Source organism: Mauremys mutica, chromosome 5 (assembly GCF_020497125.1).
Source record: "Mauremys mutica isolate MM-2020 ecotype Southern chromosome 5, ASM2049712v1, whole genome shotgun sequence".
NCBI lineage: Eukaryota > Metazoa > Chordata > Testudines > Geoemydidae > Mauremys > Mauremys mutica.
In genome coordinates this window covers 54,709,821-54,734,251 of record NC_059076.1, presented here as the reverse complement: position 1 = coordinate 54,734,251, position 24,431 = coordinate 54,709,821, and the positions used below count along the sequence as shown (strand labels likewise).

Genomic DNA, 24,431 nt, shown 5'->3' with positions numbered 1-24,431 from the left:
CTAAATGTGATATTCCTCTCTTACACACCTCCTGCCCCATCTCTCTTCCCTGGCAACGACACTATAGTTGTACGGCAATCGGTTTCAACTGGCTCAGACATCCAGAGCTGTGAGGCCCATTCAGCTTCTTTCCCAGCTTGGATCCCCTTGTTTGTACCTCTGAGTTCCACACCCGTGGCTGCCAGTTCATTGGCTCGTGCTGTCTTCATGCTTTATGGGAAAGCACTTGTATATGGCTGCTGCTATGTCAGTAGCATTGGAACAGTTTTTATAGTGGGGGTGCTGAAAGCCATTGAACAAAACTGTAAACCCTGTATCTGATGGGGGTGCGGCAGCACACCCAGCACTCATGTACTATGTTTGATATTAAATCTGACTTGAATTTCAGGAGACTTCTTTTTTTTCCCTTTTTTTTCTTTTAATACTAAAAATGATTATGGCTGGGGGCAGTACCTCCTGCTCATAAATCGGGTGTTCAGAAATTCAGTCGTTCTGAAGTCAAATGAGAACCTGGTGCAATAAAATATTTCTCTCTCTCATTTTTTAATATACAATTGCCCCCCTCCATTTTTTTTAAGCCTTCTATTGGGATGTGTGTGTTTATACATTTCCTGTCGCAGCTGAGGAGAAGGTAAAACTGAGATCTAGGGCTGTAAAATCCAGGTTGGAAGAAATGCTCTGAGCCTGGTAGTTTTCTTCCGCATTTTTGTTTCTGAGCTTGATATGGACTGGTGGTGCCTTTTTTAATGTTTTAGTATCACATCTCATCATCTATGCTACAGGCAGTGATGTAAGTGCTTCCAGAAAGGAGGACTACTTGCCAGTGAGAAAATAAGATAAAGTACATTAAAGAACTGAGGTGGTCTTAAGTTATAGTTCAAGCTATACAACAAATGTCAAATCTGACTTCTCACATCCCTGGTTTATTGCATTTGTGTACTCATTCTGGGAAGTTTGTGACCTTCTCCATCAAAGATGTCAAACATTGACATTTGATGGAAGCATGGAAATGGTTGACGAAAGAGTTGACTGAGAACCCAGAGGTGATGATGTATTTTCATGTGAAACATGTGAGTGTATGTTTAATCACTTTCTAAAACATGTACTTTTCTACATAGCAATGACCGTGGTGAATCTTGTGTTTGTACTCGTAGGTCAGAATTAAACCCAGACCTTTATTGCAATGTGTATGTCAGGATCTGATATGGACTAATACATATTGCATTTCTTTAAAGGTGAATAAACATTTGTTGCTGTTGTTAACAGTGCCAGCTTTCAGGTTCAAATAATCACAGAAAATGTTGCCTTCTGGGTTCTCCAGGTGCTCCTTTGAAAAGTGTCTGTACACTCACCGTGGCCGTTAGTCAATACATTGTAAAGCTAAATTTATATGTAAACCACATCAGGACGTATCACTATGAGAACTGGATTGATTTTTACTCCTATTACAGTGGGTGCACTTAAATAGTTCATGCTGGTTTTACAGATATTACCAGTTTGAGTGATACTCCTGATACTTAAAGTGGGGATACTGCTAGAACAAGTAATATCTTTGTAATATCTGCTGTAAGTATAAAAGAGTCTTGACAGTATTAATTTTGGTGTAAATAATGTAATATCAGTTAATGATGTGTGGAGTAAAAATCCTTAATGTATGAAAAATACTCTGCAGTCTCTTAAAAGCAAGCAGGTTTTAAACTTTTAGAGTTTCCACTGCATTCAGGCTGCTTCCCACTCCACTACTAGCACAAATTGGCCCTAAAAATGGCGTAGCCAGCCACAGGTTGATCAACCCCATGAATGAAGATTCCTCGGTACTATAAAGCAAAAGTAGCTCCAAGGGGTCATGGGCAGGACTTTCCCTATTGGCAGATGCTAAAATTTAGGGCAGCCTTAAGCAGGGGCGGCTCTAGCAATTTCGCCTCCCCAAGCACGGCAGCATGCCACGGGGGGCACTCTGCCGGTCGCCGGTCCCGCGGCTCGGTGGACCTCCTGCAGACATGCCTGCGGAGGGTCCGCTGGTCCCGCGGCTCCGGTGGAGCATCCGCAGGCACGCCTGCGGGAGGTCCACCAGAGCTGCGGGACCAGCGGACCCTCCGCAGGCACGCCTGCGGAAGGTCCACCGGAGCCGCCTGCCGCCCTCCCAGCGACCGGCAGAGCGCCCCCCACGGCATGCCGCCCCAAGCACGCGCTTGGCGTGCTGGGGCCTGGAGCCGGCCCTGGCCTGAAGGACAGTCTAATTGAGGCTGGAAGACCAGGCTACCACACAGTCAGCTCAGGACCTGGGGAGTACAAACATGGTTCAAAGACAGTTTTACACACTTGCCCCAGTACACACATACACTCCTAAGATGTTCTGTGTGCTGTTCACTCACAGCTGAGGATCTAGGCCTTAAATTTTAATATATCATTTACTTCAGATGTTTTCTTGAGAATACCAGGAGTGCTTATCCATTCTCTGTAGGAAGATGCGGGATTTCATTATCAAAATGCTATAAAGCCAATTAAAGTGTAAATGTGCAAAAATGTCAAAAGTTGAGCAATTTATTATTACTGTCTTTTTTATGGTCTAAAATGATAAAAAGTGTGAACCCTCTTTAGTTGGTTACACCAAGCTTCAGCTGAACGAGTTCATTCCATTCCTCTGTAAAATTAATGATTTTTTATGGAAGATACCACCTTTACTAGATGGCAGCCAGGGCTTGAACATATTTAGAATCATGTGTTCTAATGTGCAACCTGGCCAGCCAAACTGAGTTAGAACATGGTGTGGCTGTAGTCAAGTTTAACCCATGTTAAAAATAACCACTGTGTGAATGGGCACTTGGCACCAAACTTGCCAAAGGCTTTTGACATATTTACTTCTGCTCAGTCCTGAGACTAAAAATGTTTGGTTTGGACAATATGCTATGTTTAGCAATGTTTAGCCCTTACAGCTGGTACCATTATAGGTCTTGACTTCTTGCTGTCAGAGCATTTTATGCTACTCAGTGGATCCGGAAGCCACTGCTGTAAAATAAATAAATACATACAAATTCAGAGCAGTGAATTAAATCCACTGTTTTAACATCGTTTGACCTGTCCAAGTCAGTCAGGCATGCAGCAGCCCCTTTATTAAGTGAAACCAATTACAATCCAAGCAAGGTAAGTCAAAAAGCAAGTAATTAAAAGCATTTTGCTTCCTTTGCTAGGTGACAGAAAGTGAGAAGGCCTGATTCTCTACTCTGTTACATCTGTCATGCTCTGTCATGCTGGTGTATCTCCATTGATGTCAATAGCATAAAACTAATACAGTGAATTAGAGAATCAGATCCTTTAACTCTCACTCTAGCATTAACTTCTTTGGCACATGGGGTGGTGCAAATGAAATTGTGGCTTAATGGCCTACCCTTTCTCTCCCCAGAAAGTCATAATCAAAAGACGATGACTAGAGCTCACTTGATTTAAGATTGTCTGAGCTGCAAGACCATAAATAACAATCCTAGTTCAGAGCATATGGATGCTGGGAATGAAACATATTTACAGGCACTGAAGGGAAACGAGCAGTGATTTTCTTCACACAATGTTCCCTACAATAATCAAAATAATAATCACTTATGGCTTAAGGCTACAAGCCTAAAAATTATTGCACATGTTCCCATTAGTATTTTCAAATATGCTCACTCAGGATCTGCAGCAGTGAAAACTGGGGTTCTAAACCACAGAGTACACAACGTTCACAACTTCAAGCCCATTTGTGCTCGACTGCCCTGGGAGGTGACACCCTTTTTCAGTTCTTTGTGTTCATTTTACACTGTTCCCTCTTCCTGTTACCGAAGATAAAGAAGGTAGCCTTTTCAAACTTTACAGGACAGGTGTGAATCATTTTGATTTCTTCTTCACCGTAATGGGTTATATTGTCTGCCCCCCATTCTTCATGGGAAATACCAACAGATCTGTGGATGCAGACTTGCAAATGTTACACATCATTTTGTTCTGTCTGTGTGACAGGTGGACTTGATGCATTCATGCATGCAGGCATAGGTTTAAAATCTGTGGGTACAGACCTAAGACCCCATAGATGTTACTCCTAGCCTGTGCGTCATCTGTGCTTCTACTGAATTCCTGGCTCCTTCCAAGCACTAGTCACATGTTTGCTCCCTTTCTGTGCTGCATTTATTTTCTTCCATGACTGTTATTTTGGGAAACTTGTGGCACAATGTCTTCTGGACTTCTCCCACCATGAATGTGGCCCTATGAGCCATGTAATGGACAATTTTTAAATTGCCCAAATCTGGAAGCAATGCACTTACAGAATTGTTTTTAAAAGACTTCAGTGATTTCCTGAGGAAATATCATTGCACAAGGGTAATTCCTATTAAGGAACCTGAAAGTTCTGTCATGGTAAATTTTCAGCACACTAAAGAAATAAACAGTACCTACAGTACTGCATAATGAAAACCAAACTTCATTTCCTGTCATAGTAACATTGTAGCCATGTGAAAGAAGTGAAGACTTTTGCTGATTAGGGTTTACTCAGCTGTAATATTAACTGCTTTCGCCATTATTACAAGATAGTAAATTTATTACTCAGATGATAAGTAATTGTTTTAACATTTATTTTGGTACGCTGGACTAGTTGCATTATGTTTTGCAAACAATGAGTCTGATCTGGTTCCACTGAAAATTAAGGACTAAAATCCAATTGCTTTCCGCGATAGGATCAGGCCCATAATTTATATTCGCTTTGCACAGTAAAAATCTGCAATTTTGCTGGACTAAGTAGGAAATCTGACTTATCATGTTCTTATTATGTGAAAGGGAGAGTTGAGTTCTATGAAAGATTGTGTCTTTTATCAATGAATTTAATATGAAACTGCTGCAGTGTAAGGGTAATACCTCATCAGGCAGATAGGACTTTGGCAGATAATGGCTGTTTGTTGTATGCATTACTGAAGACTGAAACCTCCATCTCATTTCAGAATTGCTTTTGCTTTCAAATATCTTATCCACATTAAAATTTGCACCAGTTAAATTAAATAGATTTAGCTGAATCAGGGCACACCCCGAAGTGGTTATTCTTATTTCTGTTTTAAGAGTGGCAAACTTCAGATCAGTTTAAACTTGCTCCTAATCATTTTAAGCTGTACTGAAATAAATCTGGTTTCAGACAGACTAAGAGGGTTCACATAGCCTTTTGCACTAATTGAACTAAATAGGTTTAAAATCAGACCTGAAATTGAACTACTCTGAACTACTCTGTAGGTTGGATAAGCCCATAGTGAGCTCTTCTCTTTTCATGTGCATTATATTTCACCAAAGATATTTAAGGGAGTATGAGCAAATCATTAAGATCCTGCATTTCCTATATTCTATTTACTTTTATTTTCTGTTTGTGCCTGCTTTAGTGTAGTTTTTCTTTTACTTTGCTTTTTATATTTGCTTCTTTGCCTTTATTTAGCTGCTAATCTATAACTGCTCATTTCTCATATCTTCTTGCAGGCCTATAGCCTCACTTTTTTTATGCGTGGAATTTTTTCCCCTGGACAGTGGACTGAGCTAAGGCTTTAGTAAAATCCACATTTAAAGTGAATACAAGGAAATGGTTTTTGGCTTGGCCAGGGAACTATTAGGTGTGTGGAGACAACATACTTTATGACTGTGAACTCAGATGAATCTGCTGAGCATATTTTGACTGTATGCCTGTCATTTTATGGAAAGAGCAGTCTGCAGTGGTCTCAGCTCTAAACACTTACAGTTTGTTGTTATAAAGCTTGTCATTAAGGCTGGGATATGAGCTGTAGACCTCTGGGAATGTTCATAACCTGACTTATTGAAGTTGTTCTTCCTACCCCTGGGTTCTCATCTTTTCTTTACTGTGTCTTCCCTGTATGTTTCTCTTGAAACTATTTACAGTAAGTAATGCAGTAGCAGACTAGATTTCCAGATGAGCTATGATTTTACTGCATTTAGGGTCAAATCCTAAACCCAGTGTACAGCCTGAGTAACTGGGCTGTGACCTAGGGAGGTCCACAGAATCCAGGAAGGAAGAAATTCTCTCCCAGTCCATAACTAAGTAGTGGAGCTCTCACAGTAGGGGCAGATGAATGACTTTTGCATCTATATAGGTACAGGTTTACCAACTCCATTCCTCCCCCCTAATTTTTCTGGGGTGCAGGGGGCCTCTCTCACTTGTGTTCCATGAAGCACATGGTGTGCACACCCCCAATTCAGACTTCCCTGTTCCTGCAGCACAGTAGGGCAGGATGGTGGGATTTGCTCCTGAATAGTAACTAGTCATGGGTAAATTTGAAAGTGTAGAGGCCTGGTTCAGTTGGGATAAGCACACAGATGTTTGAATGTTCCCTAAATATTAACTGGCCCACAGAAAGAGAGAGAGAGAGAGAGTGACCCTATAGTCCAGTATTTAGGGCAATCACCTGAGAGGTGGGGAAGCCCTGTTCAAATCCCTACTCCTGAAGCAGAGAAGGAATTGAACCAGGTGAGTACCACATCCTAGGTGAGTTAGATACTTGTTTGCAGCCACACCTTGTAAGAGCAACTGCTGCTTACAAGCAACATTTCCCCTGGGAACACTTTCCCTACTGTGAATTGTCGACATTACCCAGATCAGCAGCAGCCGCTTAGGACCAACATAGCAAAAGGACACCGATATGTTGCTACTAAAGAGTGTCTGCTGTATCCTCACCATTGGCCTAAAGGTTGTATTAGAGGCTTCCTCCTCCCTCCTGGCTGTTTTGTGAGGAGTCAGACATGCTCTTAGCGCTCCTACTGGCTCAGGCCCCATAGGCAAGATAGATGTTTCCCTGCCTATAAGCACCTGGTTTGAAGGTTATGCTGGGGCTTAATTGTGAAATAGGTGTCCTGGTGCCTGTGCCAGGCAGCATGCCCAGAAGCAGAAACTTAGGTGCCTAGGGGACTTTTACAGTGAAAACGTAGGTACAAATGAGTTCAGGTGCCTACAGCATTTGGTGGCAGCAGAACAGGGGTTTTGTGGATCTCAGTAGTACCTTCATTTGGATTTTATATGCATAAGTTCCTTTATGGATTTGTTAAGTGTCATAAGCCTTTCAATGCCTTATAGATAACAGCTTATGTCTCTCATATGACCTTATGGATAAATAGTACATATTGGGTCCTGTTAAATGCAATGTAAACATATGCCCACTAATATGGAGTATTAATATGGATCCAGTGTATCCGGAGTTAATTTACTTCATTGAGAATGCTCATTTGCAGTTGTTTAGTAACTACAGTTTTTCTTCTGGCATTAGCTACTCACATAATAGTGAAAGGATTAATTTATGAGACAGAGGTGAATAAAGGTATCTTATTGCGGGCTGGGAATTCTCTCTTCAATTTGACCAGTAGAAAAGACTCTTTTAAAGCTTCTACTTAGTATTTTAACATAATGTTCAGATATGGCGTGATGTACTATACCAGGGACAGCTCCAGGCACCAGTGCAGCAAGGCACGGGACTGGCAGATCACCTGCAGAAACGCTGCCGAAGGCCGCCTGACTGCTGTGCTTGGGGTGGCAAAAAACATAGAGCAAAAAAAAAAAAAGATTAAGTGACAAAATGCAATTCTGAACTGATGTGTCAATGAGAAATCAACCAGGGCTGGATTACTCATCCCTTAAATCATGAAACTGGATTGTCACTTTTGTCAAAATTTGCCATTGCAAGCAGCCATCTAACAAGCAGCACTCACGGGTGTTACATAATAATGTATTGCAACCCCCTAAGGGCCTGATCATGTTGGGAGAGAAAAAAAAGGTACAGATGGAGCACTTCTACATAAGAGCACTAAGAACTTAGAGGTCGCCAAGCCTTCTATTCTGCCCAAGGCTTTTGGTAACAAAACATGATGATTCCCAATCTTCAGGCAATGTAATGAATGGCACTTGCTGACTAGTTTTTTTTGGCTTTCAGCAGAGTAGTGCTACTCAGCATAATGAGCCAGGACTCAGTGTGCTAAATACACTCAGGTTTTAAAGTGCTTTTTTACTTCTTTGGTTTTGAACTGCCACTGTATTTTAGAGGACATTATATTGAGATCTGAATTAGAGGCATCTTGTAGTGCTAAGGTTCTGTAAGGGTTGATAAGTACTCAAGATGAAGAGCAGACACTTTTAGCTCAGGTAGTTGAAGGTTTTGGCTGCCTGAACTCAAGAAAGTCAGAACAGGAGATTATATCAGCAAGTAGAGGACATATATATGGGTAACAATGCAGTAATTTCATGGCCCAGGCTTTCCCACCAGTACTTGAACTCTGTATTGTGTGCTATCCACCCTGCTATTGTCTCTTGCATTGAGTGACATGTACAACCTGGTGGGTTCCCTTTTTCTTTAGGGTATGTCTACACTACCCGCCGGATTGGCAGGTAATGATCGATCTATCGGGGATTAATGTATCACATCTAGACGAGACGCGATACATCAATCCCCGAACATGCTCCCTGTCGACTCCAGAACTCCACCAGGGCGAGAGGTGGAAGCGGAGTCTACGGGGGAGCAGCGGCCATCGATCCCATGCCGCGAGGACGCGAAGTAAGTCAATCTAAGTTGATCTAAATACGTTGACTTCAGTTATGCTATTCTCGTAGCTGAAGTTGCGTATCTTAGACCGATTCTCCCTCCCCCAGTGTAGACCAGGCCTAAGGTACCTGAGACTGTGGGCCTTTTCCTGTAATAGCATTGGGCTTATGCAATGCCACAATGTCCATCATATTGCAATCATTGCTACATGGTCCTCTTATCTAATTATCTCTCTAGTTTCTATAATTCTCATCATCATAGTTTCTAATGCAGTTAAGATGGGGAACAGTGACACCACCAATTCATTTTTAGCATCTCTCATTCCATAACCTCCTTTCAACTTGAAAGCTCTGTAAAGGTATCTGCAACAAGGTGCTCTGCCCCTTTTAAGGGCCAGGGGGCCTGGAGCCAGCCAGCCCTGTTTTCAGGCAGACCCCTTTAAGGACAGGCATTTGGACCTGATAGAAGGGATTCTCAAACCCAGCTGGAAGGGGGTGAGATACTTATTAGAGCCAGAAAATGGCTCAGCTGGTGAGAGAGCTGCCAGGTGGTGGGTGGTGATGGTGGGAGGAGGAGGAGAAAGTCCCTGGGCCAAGGGAACAGCACCATTTGAAGAATGTTGGTTCCTAGGGTTATCAACCCTCCAGGATTGTCTTGGAGTCTCCAGGAATTAAAGATGAAACTTTAATTCAAGATTATGTCATGTGATGAAACCTTCAGGAATACATCCAACCAAAATTGGCAAACCTATGTGGCAGGCACTGGAGTAGGGGACTCCAGGATGGCTTATAGGAAGACTGGGAATAACTTTTTTGCGTGTTTGTGTTTTGAATAATAAATTAAGCTCTGAGGAAAAGGGCCTGATCTAGACTTTGCGCAAGATGTCAGTCCTTTGTAGGCGAAAGGCCAGCAGCCTACAGTGTTAAAGAAGGTCCTTATTAAATTCTTACCTAGGAGTGTCAGTGTAGTTTGCAAGAGTTATGACAAAAAACAGCACATCATGGGTCAATGTGTTGAATCCCAAAGGCACTCTTTGAGGGAGCTGATTTTATTTCTTCTGGGATGAGTGCTAGCAGGTTCTTTGGATCATCCAGAACTCCTGTTCTTCCCTCTTTCCTCCCACAGTTGACTGTGTTCATTGTCTTTCGTACAGAAGATTGCTACATGTAGCAACCTTTCAATCCCATCAAAAGTAAAGTGTTTAGATAAAAATGTTTTGTTTTGCCATTTTCGAAACAATGTTTTTTGTTTGTTTTGTTTTTTATGGTTCAAAAAATTTTTTTTTTCAAAATTTAAAAAAATCAAAATAAAATGCTCAAAACTGAAATGTTTTGTTTTGAGCCCAATAAGATGCTGATTGGACACAACTGTTTTTTTCCAATTTGCTGAAAATTTAAAAAATATTCAATTTCAGGTTAACCCAAAACAAATTCTTCCCTGATTTTTAGAATCGCCAGTGAACTTAAAAATCTGTTTTCACCTAGCTTTACTCATGACTGAATCAGCTGAAGGGAATAGCCATGAAGCAGGAGTGTCCCCTTCTTAAGGCAATGCGTATCCTGTATCTACCATGCTGCTTCCTGTTAACTTGGATTGATTGATTATTTCTCAAAGCTGAATCCCTTCTTGGTCTGAACCAGAGGAGGTCATTTTAAGGAGGCAGTGTTGTTTACTGAGTAGAGCACTGGGCTGGGATTCAGGAGACCTGGTTTCTATTCCTTGCTCAGCCACTGGCATGCTTGGGTGAACCTTGGACATGTCATTTTGCCTCTGCACCCCGGTTTCCCTTTATTTTAAAAAAAGGATAATGACACTGGCTCCTGTAAGAGCTCCTGATCAAAAGTGTCATATAATACAAAGCTCTTATTATTATTTATTAACATGTTGTTCTTCCTTCTCCTCCCATATTGATAAAATAGCAAGGTTTTATATGCTTATTGCTACTATTTCTGAGGCAAACTCAATCTTCAGTTATCTCCATAAATTCCAGTCCTCGGTGTGAATGTCAGTTGGCACATGGTAGAGCTTTTTGAGGGCACTGTTGCATATGCCTGACTGAGGGGCAGAATATGCCTGACTATGTGTTATTTGAATAGCTGACTCAAATTAGAGACATGGAACGTAAATTTCTTTCTTCTTTTTTTTTTTTACGTGTAGCTTCTAGTTATAGTTTTTTAGAACACCAACTGCTTATCTGTTCATGCCACTCATAGATCTAGGGATACAAAGGACAAAGACCAAATGGCTTTTTCTCATGTTCTTATTTGCTTCATTTTCAGGGAATGACTAGCAGATTGCAACTAATGAGCTTCTTTGTGTATTCCAGAAACATACCGCTCGCAATATGCGTTTCAATGGTTATTGTCACAGTCGGCTATGTGTTAACAAATGTGGCTTATTTCACTACAATCAGCCCTGAGGAACTGCTAAATTCAAAGGCCGTGGCAGTGGTAAGTTATGGAGGAAAAATACAAATGTATAGATCTGGCTACAGTTAAAGCGGATCTGCTGTTAAAGTTGGTCATTTCCCCCTGAAAATAAGAATAAAAAAAGTGGGAAACTTACAATGAAGCTACACAAAAACACCGTTATAGGGCCCCAATTTAGGAAAGCACTTAAACATGGGCTTAAGTCTCATTGCCTTTTATTGGGTTCCTTATTGATGCATAGGGATGAATTTAAACTTATGCATAGCATTAGCCCATCCCTATTCAGCTGACTTTTTTGAGTTGTTGGGACTTAAGTGCGTGCTTAAGGTTAAGTACGTGTTTAAGTGTTTTGCTGAACTATGGTGGTGTCAATTATTTTTGTGGCATCGGTTTTGCAATAAACAAGTGTAAATCCACATACCAATATTGATACAGCTAAGGATTTTTTCAATAGGAGAATCTAAACACCCTGTTTTCAAGTGACTAATTCTGTAACATATAAAATCTAGCACCAGAATATTTTGTGGGACCGCAGATTATCATGGGCAGCACCTGTGTGCGCCTTCAAACCATGAGGATAAGAAACAAAATTCTTATGGTAATGACCTAGGAGCGTGAAATATGACTGGGTGCATAGACTATAGGATGACAGAAGCTCAGTATGGTGATCATTGAACAAAATATTACGAATGTTTGTATATGTATGACAAATGTGGATTAGACAGGTTCTCCTTCATAGAATGTAAATGAATAGTCGACAGCTGACGGTATTTAAAACAAATATATAGGGGCAGATTCTACCCCTCTTCCATGAAGTAGTACCTTAACTGATAAGTAGACACACTGAAATAAGGCTCTGCTGTCTGAATAAAGCGCTACCTACTGAGTATGAGTGGGAGACACTTGCCTTGTCTCCCACTCATATACAGTAGGTAGCGCTTTATTCAGACAGCAGAGCCTTATTTCAGTGTGTCTACTTATCCCACTAGCGAAGAGAAAATGACAAATGTGCAGTTCAATGTCACAGAAAGTTATAGAATGGGATCTTGTAGAAACTCTTATTTTTTTTCTGTTAATTCATGTTGCTTTCTTTTCCCAGACCTTTGCTGAACGATTAATGGGAAATTTTTCATTAGCCGTTCCAATATTTGTCGCCCTTTCCTGCTTTGGCTCTATGAATGGTGGTATCTTTGCAGTTTCCAGGTGAGAAGATCCAGGAGTTATTGGAGTGGGTGGGGGAGGTGAGTCAGAACATAAAAATGGCCATATTGGGTCAGACCAAAGGTCCATCTAGCCCAGTTTCCTGTCTTCCAACAGTGGCCAATTGCCAGATACCCCAAAGAGAATGAACAGAACAGGTAATCATCAAGTGATCCATTCCATCGCCCATTCCCAGCTTCTGGCAAACAGAGGCTAGGGAAACCATCCCTGCCCATCCTGGCTAATAGCCATTGATGGACCTATCCTCCATGAACTTATCTAGTTCTTTTTTTGAACTAATTAAGGAATGATTCAAAACCAAGAAGGACAAATGAAACCAGGATTAATTCCTTTAAATATCAGGACAGGTTGACTGCAATAGTCTTTGACTTTTATCATGTTTGGCATCACATAGCTAAAACCCTGTGAATTGCTTTAAAAATAATCCCTTTTAATGTAATACCTAATGGATTGATGCTTTATTTCTATGAGATAAGGTAAATGTGGGAAAACACTAATATTAACTGCTTGTAAAGACTGATAATGTCGGGATGGGAAATGGTTATATGTCTTTTGCTTTGATTTCTGAGTATCGGCTTCTGACATCTTTTAAAATCTGAATGTCTTCAATAAAATTAGTAGAGCTGCTGAGGATAACTGAATGTGTTCTGCATCTCTAGTGAGCTGCTTTGACTTCTCTTTGTAATGAGTGTATTTAAAGTCTGTCTGCATTTACTTCCCACCAGGATGTTCTACGTTGCATCCCGTGAGGGTCACCTTCCAGAAATTCTCTCCATGATTCATGTCCGCAAGCACACTCCTCTGCCAGCTGTCATTGTTTTGGTAAATCATATAAACAAATGTTCCTGCGCAAGATTGTGTATTACAGGCTTGCATGGGAGGATTCAAGCAGAACTTGGGCACTGCTGGAATCTTTTATTTATTTATTTATTTATTTATTTATTTATTTATTTATTTATTTATATTTTGGGGTTTGGTGAGGGACAGAGGAATGTAGGCACTGAAGAGATCTATTCGAGTGCCACCTCCTCTGTGTTTCTCATGGTAGCACTTAACTCTTGGAGGCTACTACCTAAATCCTGTCTCATTACACTTTATTTCTAAGGATTTGGAAGGTTGAAAGAAAGTGATTAGTTGGGTCCTTTCAGTGACATTAATTCTCATAAAAAAGGAAGTAGAGAAATAAAACTCAAATTCACTTAATTGGAAGCGTAGCTAAACAGTAGTGTTTGAGAGCACCCTAATATGAAAAATGCAAACAATGATACACAAAGGTAATGTAGGAGAGGGGAGCCCTGAGTAGTGCAGTGATTGCTTTTTAATCTTTGTGAGAACGTGTCTGAGAAGATGGGTAACAGAAACAACTGTGAAAGGGCTATGAGAAGAAAGGAAAAGCACAAGGTAGTATAGTGATGGGCCAGTTACCAATTCCTAAGACAGACTCACAGCTAAAGCATTAGGAAAAAAGAAGAGCAGTAACTCAGGCCCTAATTTTCAAACTCAGTTGCCTAATGTTATATCTGTAAATACATTTCCATTTAGGGCTCATCTTCTGTGGGGATTGTGGCAGTTCAGCACCTCTTGGCATAGGCCCTGAGGAACCAATGGCCCTGCTTCAGATGGCTTGACCCGTGTATGCATGTGCAGTCCCACTGATCTGAGTGGGGCTCCATGTTGGTGTAGGGAGTCTCCTGATCCGATCAGATTGCAAGTTTTGGACCTAAATCAACACTTACAATAGGTGCCTAAATACTTACTTTGGATGGCACGTGTCAGACACAGGTGTGGTTATAGCATGTGGTGACATACTCAAGCTAACTTTAGTCTAGCTAGCACAAGTGCTAATAGCAATGGAGCTCAGTAGGATGGGCTAGCTACCTGATTACAAGCCTGCTAGCGAGACTGGGTACATATTGTGCTGGCTCCCATGCTGCTACAGTTTCACTGTTGTTGGTACCTGCACTAGCGAGATTAAAGCTAGCTCAGGTATGTCTCCGTGTGCCGCAATCACACATCCAATTGCAGTGTAGCCATACACTAAATGTTTAATTTTAAATTTGTTCATCTAAATTTAGGTGCCCAAGTTTGAACATTGGATTCCCTAATTGGGGGTAGAGGGGGAGAATGTTTTAATGTATTTGTTTTACCCTGCACTATTCCATTTGTTTTGCTTTATATTTTATTGACTCTTTTGTGACTTACATTTCTGTTCAGCACATGGCACAGTACAGCTTTCCTGAGTTCTCTTTTATTGTGCTAGTAGCAGTTACATACACTACTTTTCCTTCTAGAAACAGTATGCTTCTATATGAAGTTGGCTTTTATGCAGTCTTTCCTATTGTTCATGCCATCTGAGATATAAGTGCAGTTGTTACGAAGATATTTCCTGCCCTGACCCTGAGCATCTCTGCGTTTTCCTGTTGTGTGTGATGCAGAGGGCTGAGCTTGTTTGGGGGAGAGAAGGAAAGTGAGCACATTCAATGCTCAAGGCTCAGAACACAAAGTGAAGAAAGGAAGATATTGCTTATTACATGCCTGCTTATTTGTGGCTAGGAGAACTCTTAATATCAAGAAGTGCATATAACAAGCCTAAATAACCATGTGATCCTATTTGTAGCCTTCTTTGTGTCTTACCCCATTTCTGTCCTCCACCATTGATTGCCCTGCATTGCAGCATCATGCTTAAAGTTAGATTTTAAGGGGTCAGGGTCTATGGGTGAAATCCTGGCCCCATTGAAGTCAAAGGCCGAATTCCCATTGATTCCAATGGGGTGAGGATTTTATCCTGTATCTTTTATTTGTAAAAAACCCCCAAAAAACTAGCACATTTGGGGCACTGTGGCAATCATAATGGACTGGAAGTCAAAGGGGGGTGCTCAGTGGGGTAAGCCCCATGTTTGAAATATTTACATTCCCTGTCCAAATCCCAGGTAGGTCTTTTCTGCCAAAAATCTGTGTGTTTCGTTTTTCAGTGGAAAAAACTAACACAGGTTAATTCTCTCACTGTAAAATCCTAGTGGAGACAAGGTAGAGGTAATTTTTATCACAATTTAGCTAGGCGAGGCCAGCCCTGCATGCCCCCACCTCCCACCCAGGGTTGACCTTGCCCTGCTACATCTCAGTAAAAACTACACAGCCTGTCTCCACTAGGATTTTTCACTTGTTTTGTTTGGCAGTGAACACACAGCCTGTAGCAAGGTTGACCTAGCCCTTCATTCCAAAAAGTACAAATTGGCTGTGCCTTTTGAATTAGACCATAAAAACTGAGAGCTGGTTTTCACTAGACATTTTTACCTTGTGTTATTGTGATACTTAACATGCTTGTAAAAGCGAGTGTGGACAATCCCCAGCCATTTGATCCAGGCTATAGATGTTTATTCTTTAACTTAAGCTGATCCCTCTGGTTAAAGTTTGTAGCCTAGAACAAATGTGTGTGGAGTTTCCACACACGTCTTTACAAACATGTTAGGAACTGCAAGTTTAATTGATTGCCAAAGTGCAAAAGTCTAGTTTAGACATAACCTGAGTTCCTGTGTGCTCTATGTAGAGATTAAAGATCTCAGGACACTTCTCATAAGGGTAGGAGTTTGGCCTGGTGTTAACCAAAATTTCCCCTTCCCCTGCTGTGTACATCCTTCTGTGTGACAATTAGCTGCTGTTCTTCACTCGAGAGGTGGTTGCATTTCAGAGGTGCAGTATGTGCGCAGTTTGTGATTGATTATGCGATGAAAGTCGTACTGTAAATACAAGATGATATAAATAAATTAAATCTCTTATGCTCTGAATTTCTTTTGCAGCACCCTCTAACAATGATAATGCTCTTCACTGGGGATCTGTACAGCCTCCTGAACTTCCTCAGTTTTGCCAGGTGGCTTTTTATTGGACTGGTAGTTATCGGGCTGATTTATCTCAGATATAAACGTCCTGATATGCCTCGTCCTTTCAAGGTAACTTCAGCAATCTGATTGTTTTTACACAAGTCTCTCTCCCTGTACTTAACCCTCCCCTAGTCCACAGCCTGATGATAAGGGAATAGATGTTCTGGAGTAAAATGTTAACTGCTTGCAGGCAACCGATGTTAACAGAACTGATTCTTTTACTGTAGTTTAAATGTTTAACTTTAGAATTCCCAGCTTGATTCTCTACAAGATCTCTGATGAAGAGCAAAAATATTAATCTAGCCAGGTTTCTCTCCAGAGAAGAAGTTTTTCTTGTTCACTGTGGATGGGGTTTGGGGAGAAGCAGATGTATATTTATATTTAGGTTCATGTGTGAAAGTGAAGGTGTTTGATCAATTTTGCTCACACTTACACCGTGTTGAGGAAGTAAGGGAGTAGGTTCTGACTGGTCTGTAATCTAACAAAGTATGTGAAGATGCCTCCTAATTGTACACTACGGTGTATCTTTCAAACTGCCAGTATTTGGGGGGCAGTGCAGCTGGGCCTCAATCTGGCCTCTGTTTTGCAGGCCCAAACAACGTCATCCACATTTCTGCAACCAGCATTAATGTCAGGAACAAAAACTGGTAATTAGACATCAAGGGGGTATTTTTTTATTTTTTTTTCCTAATTTCTCTGCAGAGCCTTATTTGGCATTAATCACCAATTTCAGGTACAAACAGGTCATTATATATTAAATTACTGATATTTGTGCCCACAATTTCAGGCACAGTTATTTTTGAGCACTAAATTGCACCCAGAAAAATTGCTCAATCTGGCCTAGCAATTATTCGGCCTTGATTCTGCCATTCTTATTTATATTAAGTAGTACCTTACTATGTGAATATTCCCAGTGAGGTTACTTGTATAGCAAGATACTACTTAGCCTGAGTAAGAGTAGCAAAAATCTATCCATATTTCAATATGGGGAAGAAACTTAACTTAGAAAATAATTTGCTTTGTTGCATTCTTTTAGGCATATAAATGAAGGACAGCAGCTTAGCACATGTCCTGATTTCACAACACTTTGACAAGGTACAATAAAGAATTGGTAATGTCTAAAGGCAAGAGGATCATCTCTTGAGAATTCTCCATTACACCAAGCATCTAGTTAGCAGCACCATCAGGCACCTCCTTCAAAGAGGTGAAAAGACAGTTTACAGCATCACCCTCGAAAGTTGAGAGAATTAATTGATATTTTTTTCTGTTTTCAGAATAACACTGATAACATAATCAGTCATACTGTCAGAAGCACAATACTTCTTCAGTACCTGTCAGTTACTTAATGCTATCAAATATCATTTATCTGTGGTCAAATGACAATTAACTTGTGCTCCTCCAGCCAGATTTTGTTTTGTACCTTAGGATGGATATCAGTATGTACTTAATGATTTTAAAAGGAAGCTGGCTACTTGAGCGCTTTGCTTTATTTTAAAATCGAGCGTAATAGGTAATTATCAAAGAGGAAATCTTTACTATAGTTAGTGCTGCTTGTCTAATAGAGGACTAGAGAAAGAACTTTTGTAATGTAGCATATTTACGACCCTTACATTTTAAAGGATGTAAAGTGCTGTGGTGTTTTAGTGTGTAATTAAGAGACTGCTGTAGAACTTACTGCATAACACTGTATTTAATTTATATTCTTTAGTTACTCACATTTCAAATGCATGTTCCAAAAGACCAGTATTTCTGCAGAACCATAGTGTGCTGCTGTGTTTTATCCAATTTACATTTCATGGAACATTAAATACCAGTGTCATTCAATAACCAAAGTCAGTGGAAAGTAACGTTTTTTTTTTTTGGCCTGTGTTTCAGGTGCCGCTATTTATTCCAGCTTTGTTTTCCTTCACTTGCCTCTTCATGGTTGCACTGTCACTTTACTCTGATCCTGTCAATACAGGAATAGGCTTTGCAATAACCCTGACTGGTGTCCCTGCCTACTACCTCTTTATCATATGGGACAAGAAGCCAAGATGGTTCAGAAGGCTCTTAGGTAAGTCTACATTAATGTGCGACTCTTCCCTCTCTCTCCGAACTTCTGTTGATCCCTCTAATGGGGTTTCCATTTCCAAACCACTCTCTCATAGCATGGGGTGGCCCTTATCATCGTGCCTCAGTTCCCCCTTGTTAATACTTCTCAAACTCCACAGGCCAGTTTGGCTGCTGCCATGATTTGGCCCTCCAGCTAAGTAATTAACAAAAACGCCACCCCTTCCAGGCTATACAAGTACAAACATAAACACCAAGCCAGAGTCGTCTTGCCAATTTCAAACTGTGTCCAGCCCCTTCTTTCTTATCGTCTGGTCCAATTTTAATAACTCATACAACTTGACACACCTCAGCTTTCAGCTCTTCCCAGGCTCTTTCCCATTTCTCCCTCTTAGTCCCTCTAATGAGCAGCAACTCCCAAGACTGGCTTCTTTCCAGGCTTCTCCCTTATCTAGTCCAGAGGCCTGATTGAGTCATATGACTCATTTTCCCCTATGGTGGCAAGTTAAGTATGTCACAGATGGGGCTGAGACCCAACTCCCTTTAAAGGGTCAGCCACAGGTGATAATCCCCAAATGGGAAAGTCCTTTTGATTCTTGTCACCACTCTGTTCCAGGGACAGCAGAGCTACTTGCTTTTCACTCAAGTGCTGTAACCATTGTTCCACCAGTTAAACTAAACTCCAGCTAATTAAATGGCCATGTCTGCAGCAAACTCATTCTTTAAACCAATCAGACAGACAAGCATTTTTTAAACGAGACATTTCAGATTACTGAACCCTTGTACACCCGCCACACAGGTATCTGATCCCAGTTAAGTTACTGGCCGCCTTCCTACAGTCATTTGCCTGTTCTAATAGATTAAATGTTTCCTTGAGAGGACAACAGCTTCTGACAACTAAAACATTGTCCTGAATGCAGCGGTGGCTCCAGGCACCAGCGCTCCAAGTACGTGCCTGGAGTCACAAGCCGCGGGAGGTGCCCTGCCGGTCCCTGTGAGGGTGACAGTTAGGCAGCCTTCAGCGGCTCACCTGCAGGAGGTCCGCCGGTCCCACGGATTCGGTGGCAATTTGGCGGTGGGTACGCTGAAACCGTGGGACCGGTGGACCTCCCGCAGGCGCACCGCCAAAGGCTGCCTGACTGTTGTGCTTGGGGCGGCAAAAAAGCTAGCGCCGCCCCTGCCTGAATGTAGGCCTGATTCTGCACTCGCTACTCAAACCAAACACTTATTGGCCGCCATAGGACTTTGTTTCAAGTAAGGCATGCTGGAATCAAATCCTTCATTAAAACGGATCCTAGATGGTGACGTGATTCTTAAAGGTTATTAAAAAGCAAAGTTATGAGATAAAATTCTCTATAGTTGATATATTGTCATCATGGTTGTTTACATCTTTTCTGCGAATGACTTCCAACATATTTTCCTGAAGTAACTTAGCTGTCATTTTTTTTACATCTGAATTTAATTGAGGAAAATTGTTTATATACTATTTATGGAATTTTTTTCAAAAACTTGTGAAACTTTTGATGTGTTAGGCAAGAGCTGTCTGAAGTTCTTTTGATTAGAGAGGAAAAAACAGTACAGTTAATTTAAAAAAAAAAAAAAGCTGTCCCACTTCTTTATTTTTGTTACTCAGCCCTATTTTGTGAGGTTTTATCATGAGACAGTTTTCAGTGCAGACAGACATATAGGCAAGATCTCCTAAGAGATTTGAGAAATGGTGGGTAACTTGTTAAACAAAATTGGGTGAAAAGCTTGCCTTATGCTGCAGACACTTTGCGAAAGCCAGTGATTTCAATAGAAGTTGGCTTTCCCACTACAGTTCATTAAAATAAAAAATCTAGGGCTCTCCCCAACTCCTCACCACTGGGCTTTACTGGACCTTTAAAATGAGCTTGTCCTAATAAAGTAGCACAAGAGCCTTGTGTGCATGCAGCATGTACTTCTGCCAATGCCAGGCCAGTTTGTGCCTCCCAGCAGCAATTAACCAGCCCTATTCTGAGTAGGAGATGTCCACATTAGTTTATGATTTCTTTGGCTTGACGTTTCGGAACTAGAAAATATTTTCTTAATAAATCAACAATATTTGTTTGCATTTTCTGGTGAGAAGCCCTGAGGATTTGCAACATAGTTACTTGAAACTCTGTGGCCACAGGATGCCAGTGTTGAACTACATTACTCAGGTGAAAGAAAAATATTCTCTTTAGGAGAGATTGGATATACATTAAGCCTTTTCTACCAGCTGTGACAGTGTGGCTGATTCTTCTAGCCCTTTGGAGAACACCGGATCCTCATGCAGGAAATCAAGCCAGATGCCTGTGTAACATATACAGACACACACTACTGGCTCAGAGGGGAAAGCATCAGGCACCTGTCAATATGGGGGAAACAGCTTGTTCAGTTTCCCTGTGTTATTCCTATAGTAACAATAGTAGTTAGAGAAAACTGATGCTGACAGTTTTGAGGTGGGGAGGAGGTGATAACCCACTCATTAAATAAACAGCTTTGTTTCAGAGTAGGCAGTGAGAAATATCCCTGGAGTCATTTTTTAAAAATGATATTACTTTGCAGGAGTTGATAGTCTGCACTGTAGAGACCAAAGAGCATTTTTCACATGTACTGTTTCAGGATAAGTCTATTTAGGATGCTTCTCTGAGATCTGAATAATGCATTTAGCTGATCTCCCACATAGACTGCAACATGAGCATTCATCTTACTTATCAAGTTACCATATTTCATAAAAATAACTTCACTTACTGTGACGTTAATGTGCTTGGCCAATGCAGGTAGCCAGAGAGATATTTGAGTTCACACCCCCATACTATCTCTCTCTCTCACTCACTCCCAAATGGCTTTTAATATTGCACCAGGCGGTTAATATTTCACTAGTATTAGACACCTGTGAGACATAGTTAAACCCAATGTGCTCGGGCAAATCATATTTGCACCTGGCTGTTTTCTCACCTTTTACAGAATTAACTTGAAACCAAAGATCCAAGCAAAGCGGCACCCTACAAAAGTAGATCAATAATGAAAAGAATGTAACAGAGATCAGAGGTGGACCTGAGCCAAAACACATGAATTTGGGGGTGTTACACAGCCCTAAATCTGGATCCATGTTTACCAGTGACCTTTCTCTTTATAATGGGCTAAGCATCCCCCAACCTTTGAGGAGTTTAAAATTAAGCAGTGGCTCTGAATGTTGAGGGCTGAGCCCATATCAGGGTAGAGATATGCTATACATATAAAATCCATCCATTTCTTTAATGGCTATTTCCAGACATCAGAGGGTGCCACTTGCCCATTCAAGGTGTAGCATGATACGTTCAGTGCCGCTCTCCTTGTTGAGTTAATGAGGTTGGGCTCCATAGGAACTCATCTCTGCTTTGTGCTAGAGAGCAGCAGCAGGTCCCTGGTCCTGTCATCTACATGTCCAGTAAATCACTGCTTTTACTGAGAGGTTTCTTTTCCATTCCCAGTCTTTACTCTGTGGTTATAGATAACAACTCCGAGCTCCTATGAAGGAGGTCCAGATGCCAATGAGCCTGACTTTCATTTATGCTGAGTGTCCTTTAAACTGCCCTGGAAGCATAAAAAGGGCTTTACAATGGATACAAATATACCTTGTGGTGCCAGACTGGTATAAAGAAGGTCTTAGTGTAAATGAGAATCAGGCCCAATATCTCTAGCCACTGCTTAAAGCACACAAGTACCATGGGTGTTTTAGTGCTTGCAGCTTCTCACTTCCATAATCCAGACTACAATGCAAAGTATTTCTTCAGAAAAACCTCCTCACCTTAAATATTGTATTCAACCTCTTCCCCCCAAATAGAAGGGCAGAGAAGAAGAGCCACATAGAGAGAGATTCTCCATTGTCTTGCACCTTGTGTCATTTACCAATGCAGGGTGAGTATAAAACACTAACAAATCAGAATGGTAGTGTTTCCCCCCCCCCATTGCTCTCACTTTGCACTGGTGTCAATGACTACGCAAGGTGCTGGGCAGTGGAGAATCAGGCCCTCGAGTGGCAAGGATGCCTTTTAGTTTACGATGAACTTTGAAGAAGAAGTGAATCTTTCCTTGGTATTCAATATTTATATGATTGGTGCCTGCATATGAATCAACATAAACAGGCAAACCACCCAAAGGACAAACCCCACTAATCCCCGACTCTTCTCTTTTAATAATAGCAAAGGTCACAAAGGAGAATATGAAATTGTTTCTAACTTGTAACATGTTTAAACCAGTGCAGAGGCATTACAGTGCAGAGTTTATTTTGGTCAAGCGGATTCTGACACAGAATATGGGTGCATCGTTCAGCATATTTGGGCCTTTATTGCAACATTAACATTGTTTGTTTTGAGCTGAACAACTGTGTAGAGAATTAACTCTCTAGAGATAATGTCTAAATAGAAGTCTCTCCAACAAATAAGAACCCTTCTATACCTAGTAATTGTCCCTTTTTGGCATGGAGCTGAGCAAAATGTGGTTAGAAAGGGAACACAGTTGTAGGGCTCTTTAAATGAGACATTTTATGATGCTATGACTGGTACATCTAAATACTTATGAACACATATCATTGGTGAGTTGAACAGCTCTTCTAGGAAAATCTTCCTTGATTGCTTCCCACATATCTCCAGTTTTTTTACTTTTATCTTTGCAGACAGGGTAACTGAAACATTGCAAATCATCCTGGAAGTTGTCCCAACAGAAGATGACTTGAAATCGTGATCACTTACATCCTTAAGAAGAGGTGTTGCCTGAGTGTCCCATTTCAGCTTGGGTCATTGGGGTGGGGAAGTTTTTCCCCCTCCCTGGAAGTTCAGAGAATTACAAGAGCAAGTCACAGTTACAATGAAGCCTGAAAAAGACTAGGTTACTAGAGCTGTAATTTTTTTTTTTTTACATTCTCAAACTTTTGTACAAAGAGTTGGTATGTAGAAAGTACATCTGCTCTGTGCTGTAAAATAACAGAAGCCACAGAGCATCTCGTCTCTCTGGGAGAGTGGGGACAAGTAGAAAAAAATGAAAAATCTCATTAATATTTCCCTTTTATAATATTATTTTTTAGCAAACCTTAGGTTCTTCAAATTGGGGATTTTACTGCATTGCCAATGACCATTTGTTCCAGAAATGTTTTTGTAATCAGATATACTGTGAACAGTGTATCCTGCACCCTGCTCATGAAGAACCTAGCCTTCACTGGAGAGAAGGGCAAGGGAAAGCTCCTTAGCTAAAAGATTGGGTCAACATTGTTCTTCCTCTCCCATATCTTATTTCTCTTGTCTCAACTGAAACAGCACATCAGTTCCCCACATACACAAACAGGGTGATTTCACCCACTTTTGTGATGGCCTAGTAGGATTGCTAAATTTCCTGTGTTTTTTTCAATAGAGTAATTGAAAATCGATTCTGATATTTAATATTAATTTTCTGCTAAAGGGGAGGCAAATTTTAGGTTTGAGGCATAATTTGATGCTTTTCAAAAGTTTCTACCAGTCTGAAAGTTATCGCTGGTTCTTAAACACATACCAAGTTCTTAGGCCTTGAAATCTCAGCAAATGATGTTCTCATACAAAACCTACTTCCTGGTTCCCAGTTTCAATTGAAACTAGAAATTATGGAGGAAATTGGGTTGAAAAAATTGAAGTCAAAACTTGGTTCAGAATCAAAACAGTTTGGTGGTTTTTTTTGTTTTGTTCAAGGCCGCCCACGGGGGGGCGGGGGGGGGCAAGAGGGGCAATTTGCCCCAGGCCCCGGGCCCAGCAGGGACCCTCACGAGAGTTTTTCAGGGCCCCTGGAGCGGGGTCCTTCTCTCGCTCTGGGGGCCCCGGAAAACTCTCGCGGGGCCCGGCCCGGGCCCCCAGAGCTTCTTCGCTCCCGGTCTTCGCTGGCGGGGGGGACAGAAGGACCCCTCTGCCGCCCAATTACCGCTGAAGCGGGACCCGCCGCCAGAGTGCAGCCGGGTCTTCGGCAGTAATTGGGCGGCGGGGGGGTGCTTCCGTTCCGCGACCCGCCGCCGAAGTGCCCCAAAGACCCGCGGTGGGGGCTACACTTTGGCGGCGGCGGGGGCTGCACTTCAGCAGCAGGTCCCGCTTCGGCGGCAGGGGGTCCCCGCCGTGGGACTTTGGGGCACTTTGGTGGCGGGTCCCGGAACAGAAGGACCCCCCTGCCGCCGACTTACCCCCGAAGCGGGCCCCCTGCCGCCCAAGACCCCGGGCCCCCGGAATCCTCTGAGCGGCCCTGGTTTTGTTTTTTTTTCATTTTGTGGTTTGGGTTAAGGTTTGGCTCAGATGTGACTTTGCTTGCCCTTTCCT

General features: G+C 41.6%; 1 protein-coding gene across 1 annotated transcript in view; it reads left to right on the top strand.

Annotated features, from left to right (window-relative positions):
• Positions 1-22,856, top strand: part of SLC7A11 (solute carrier family 7 member 11) — a 77,766-nt gene extending 54,910 nt beyond the window's left edge. The window contains exons 7-12 of the mRNA XM_045018980.1: positions 10,867-10,990; positions 12,069-12,172; positions 12,916-13,012; positions 15,988-16,137; positions 17,944-18,121; positions 22,778-22,856. Coding sequence (XP_044874915.1) covers positions 10,867-10,990; positions 12,069-12,172; positions 12,916-13,012; positions 15,988-16,137; positions 17,944-18,121; positions 22,778-22,845 — 721 coding nt within the window. The 3' untranslated portion in view covers positions 22,846-22,856. The remainder of the gene's footprint in view (positions 1-10,866; positions 10,991-12,068; positions 12,173-12,915; positions 13,013-15,987; positions 16,138-17,943; positions 18,122-22,777) is intronic.
• The last annotated feature ends 1,575 nt before the right edge of the window (positions 22,857-24,431 follow it).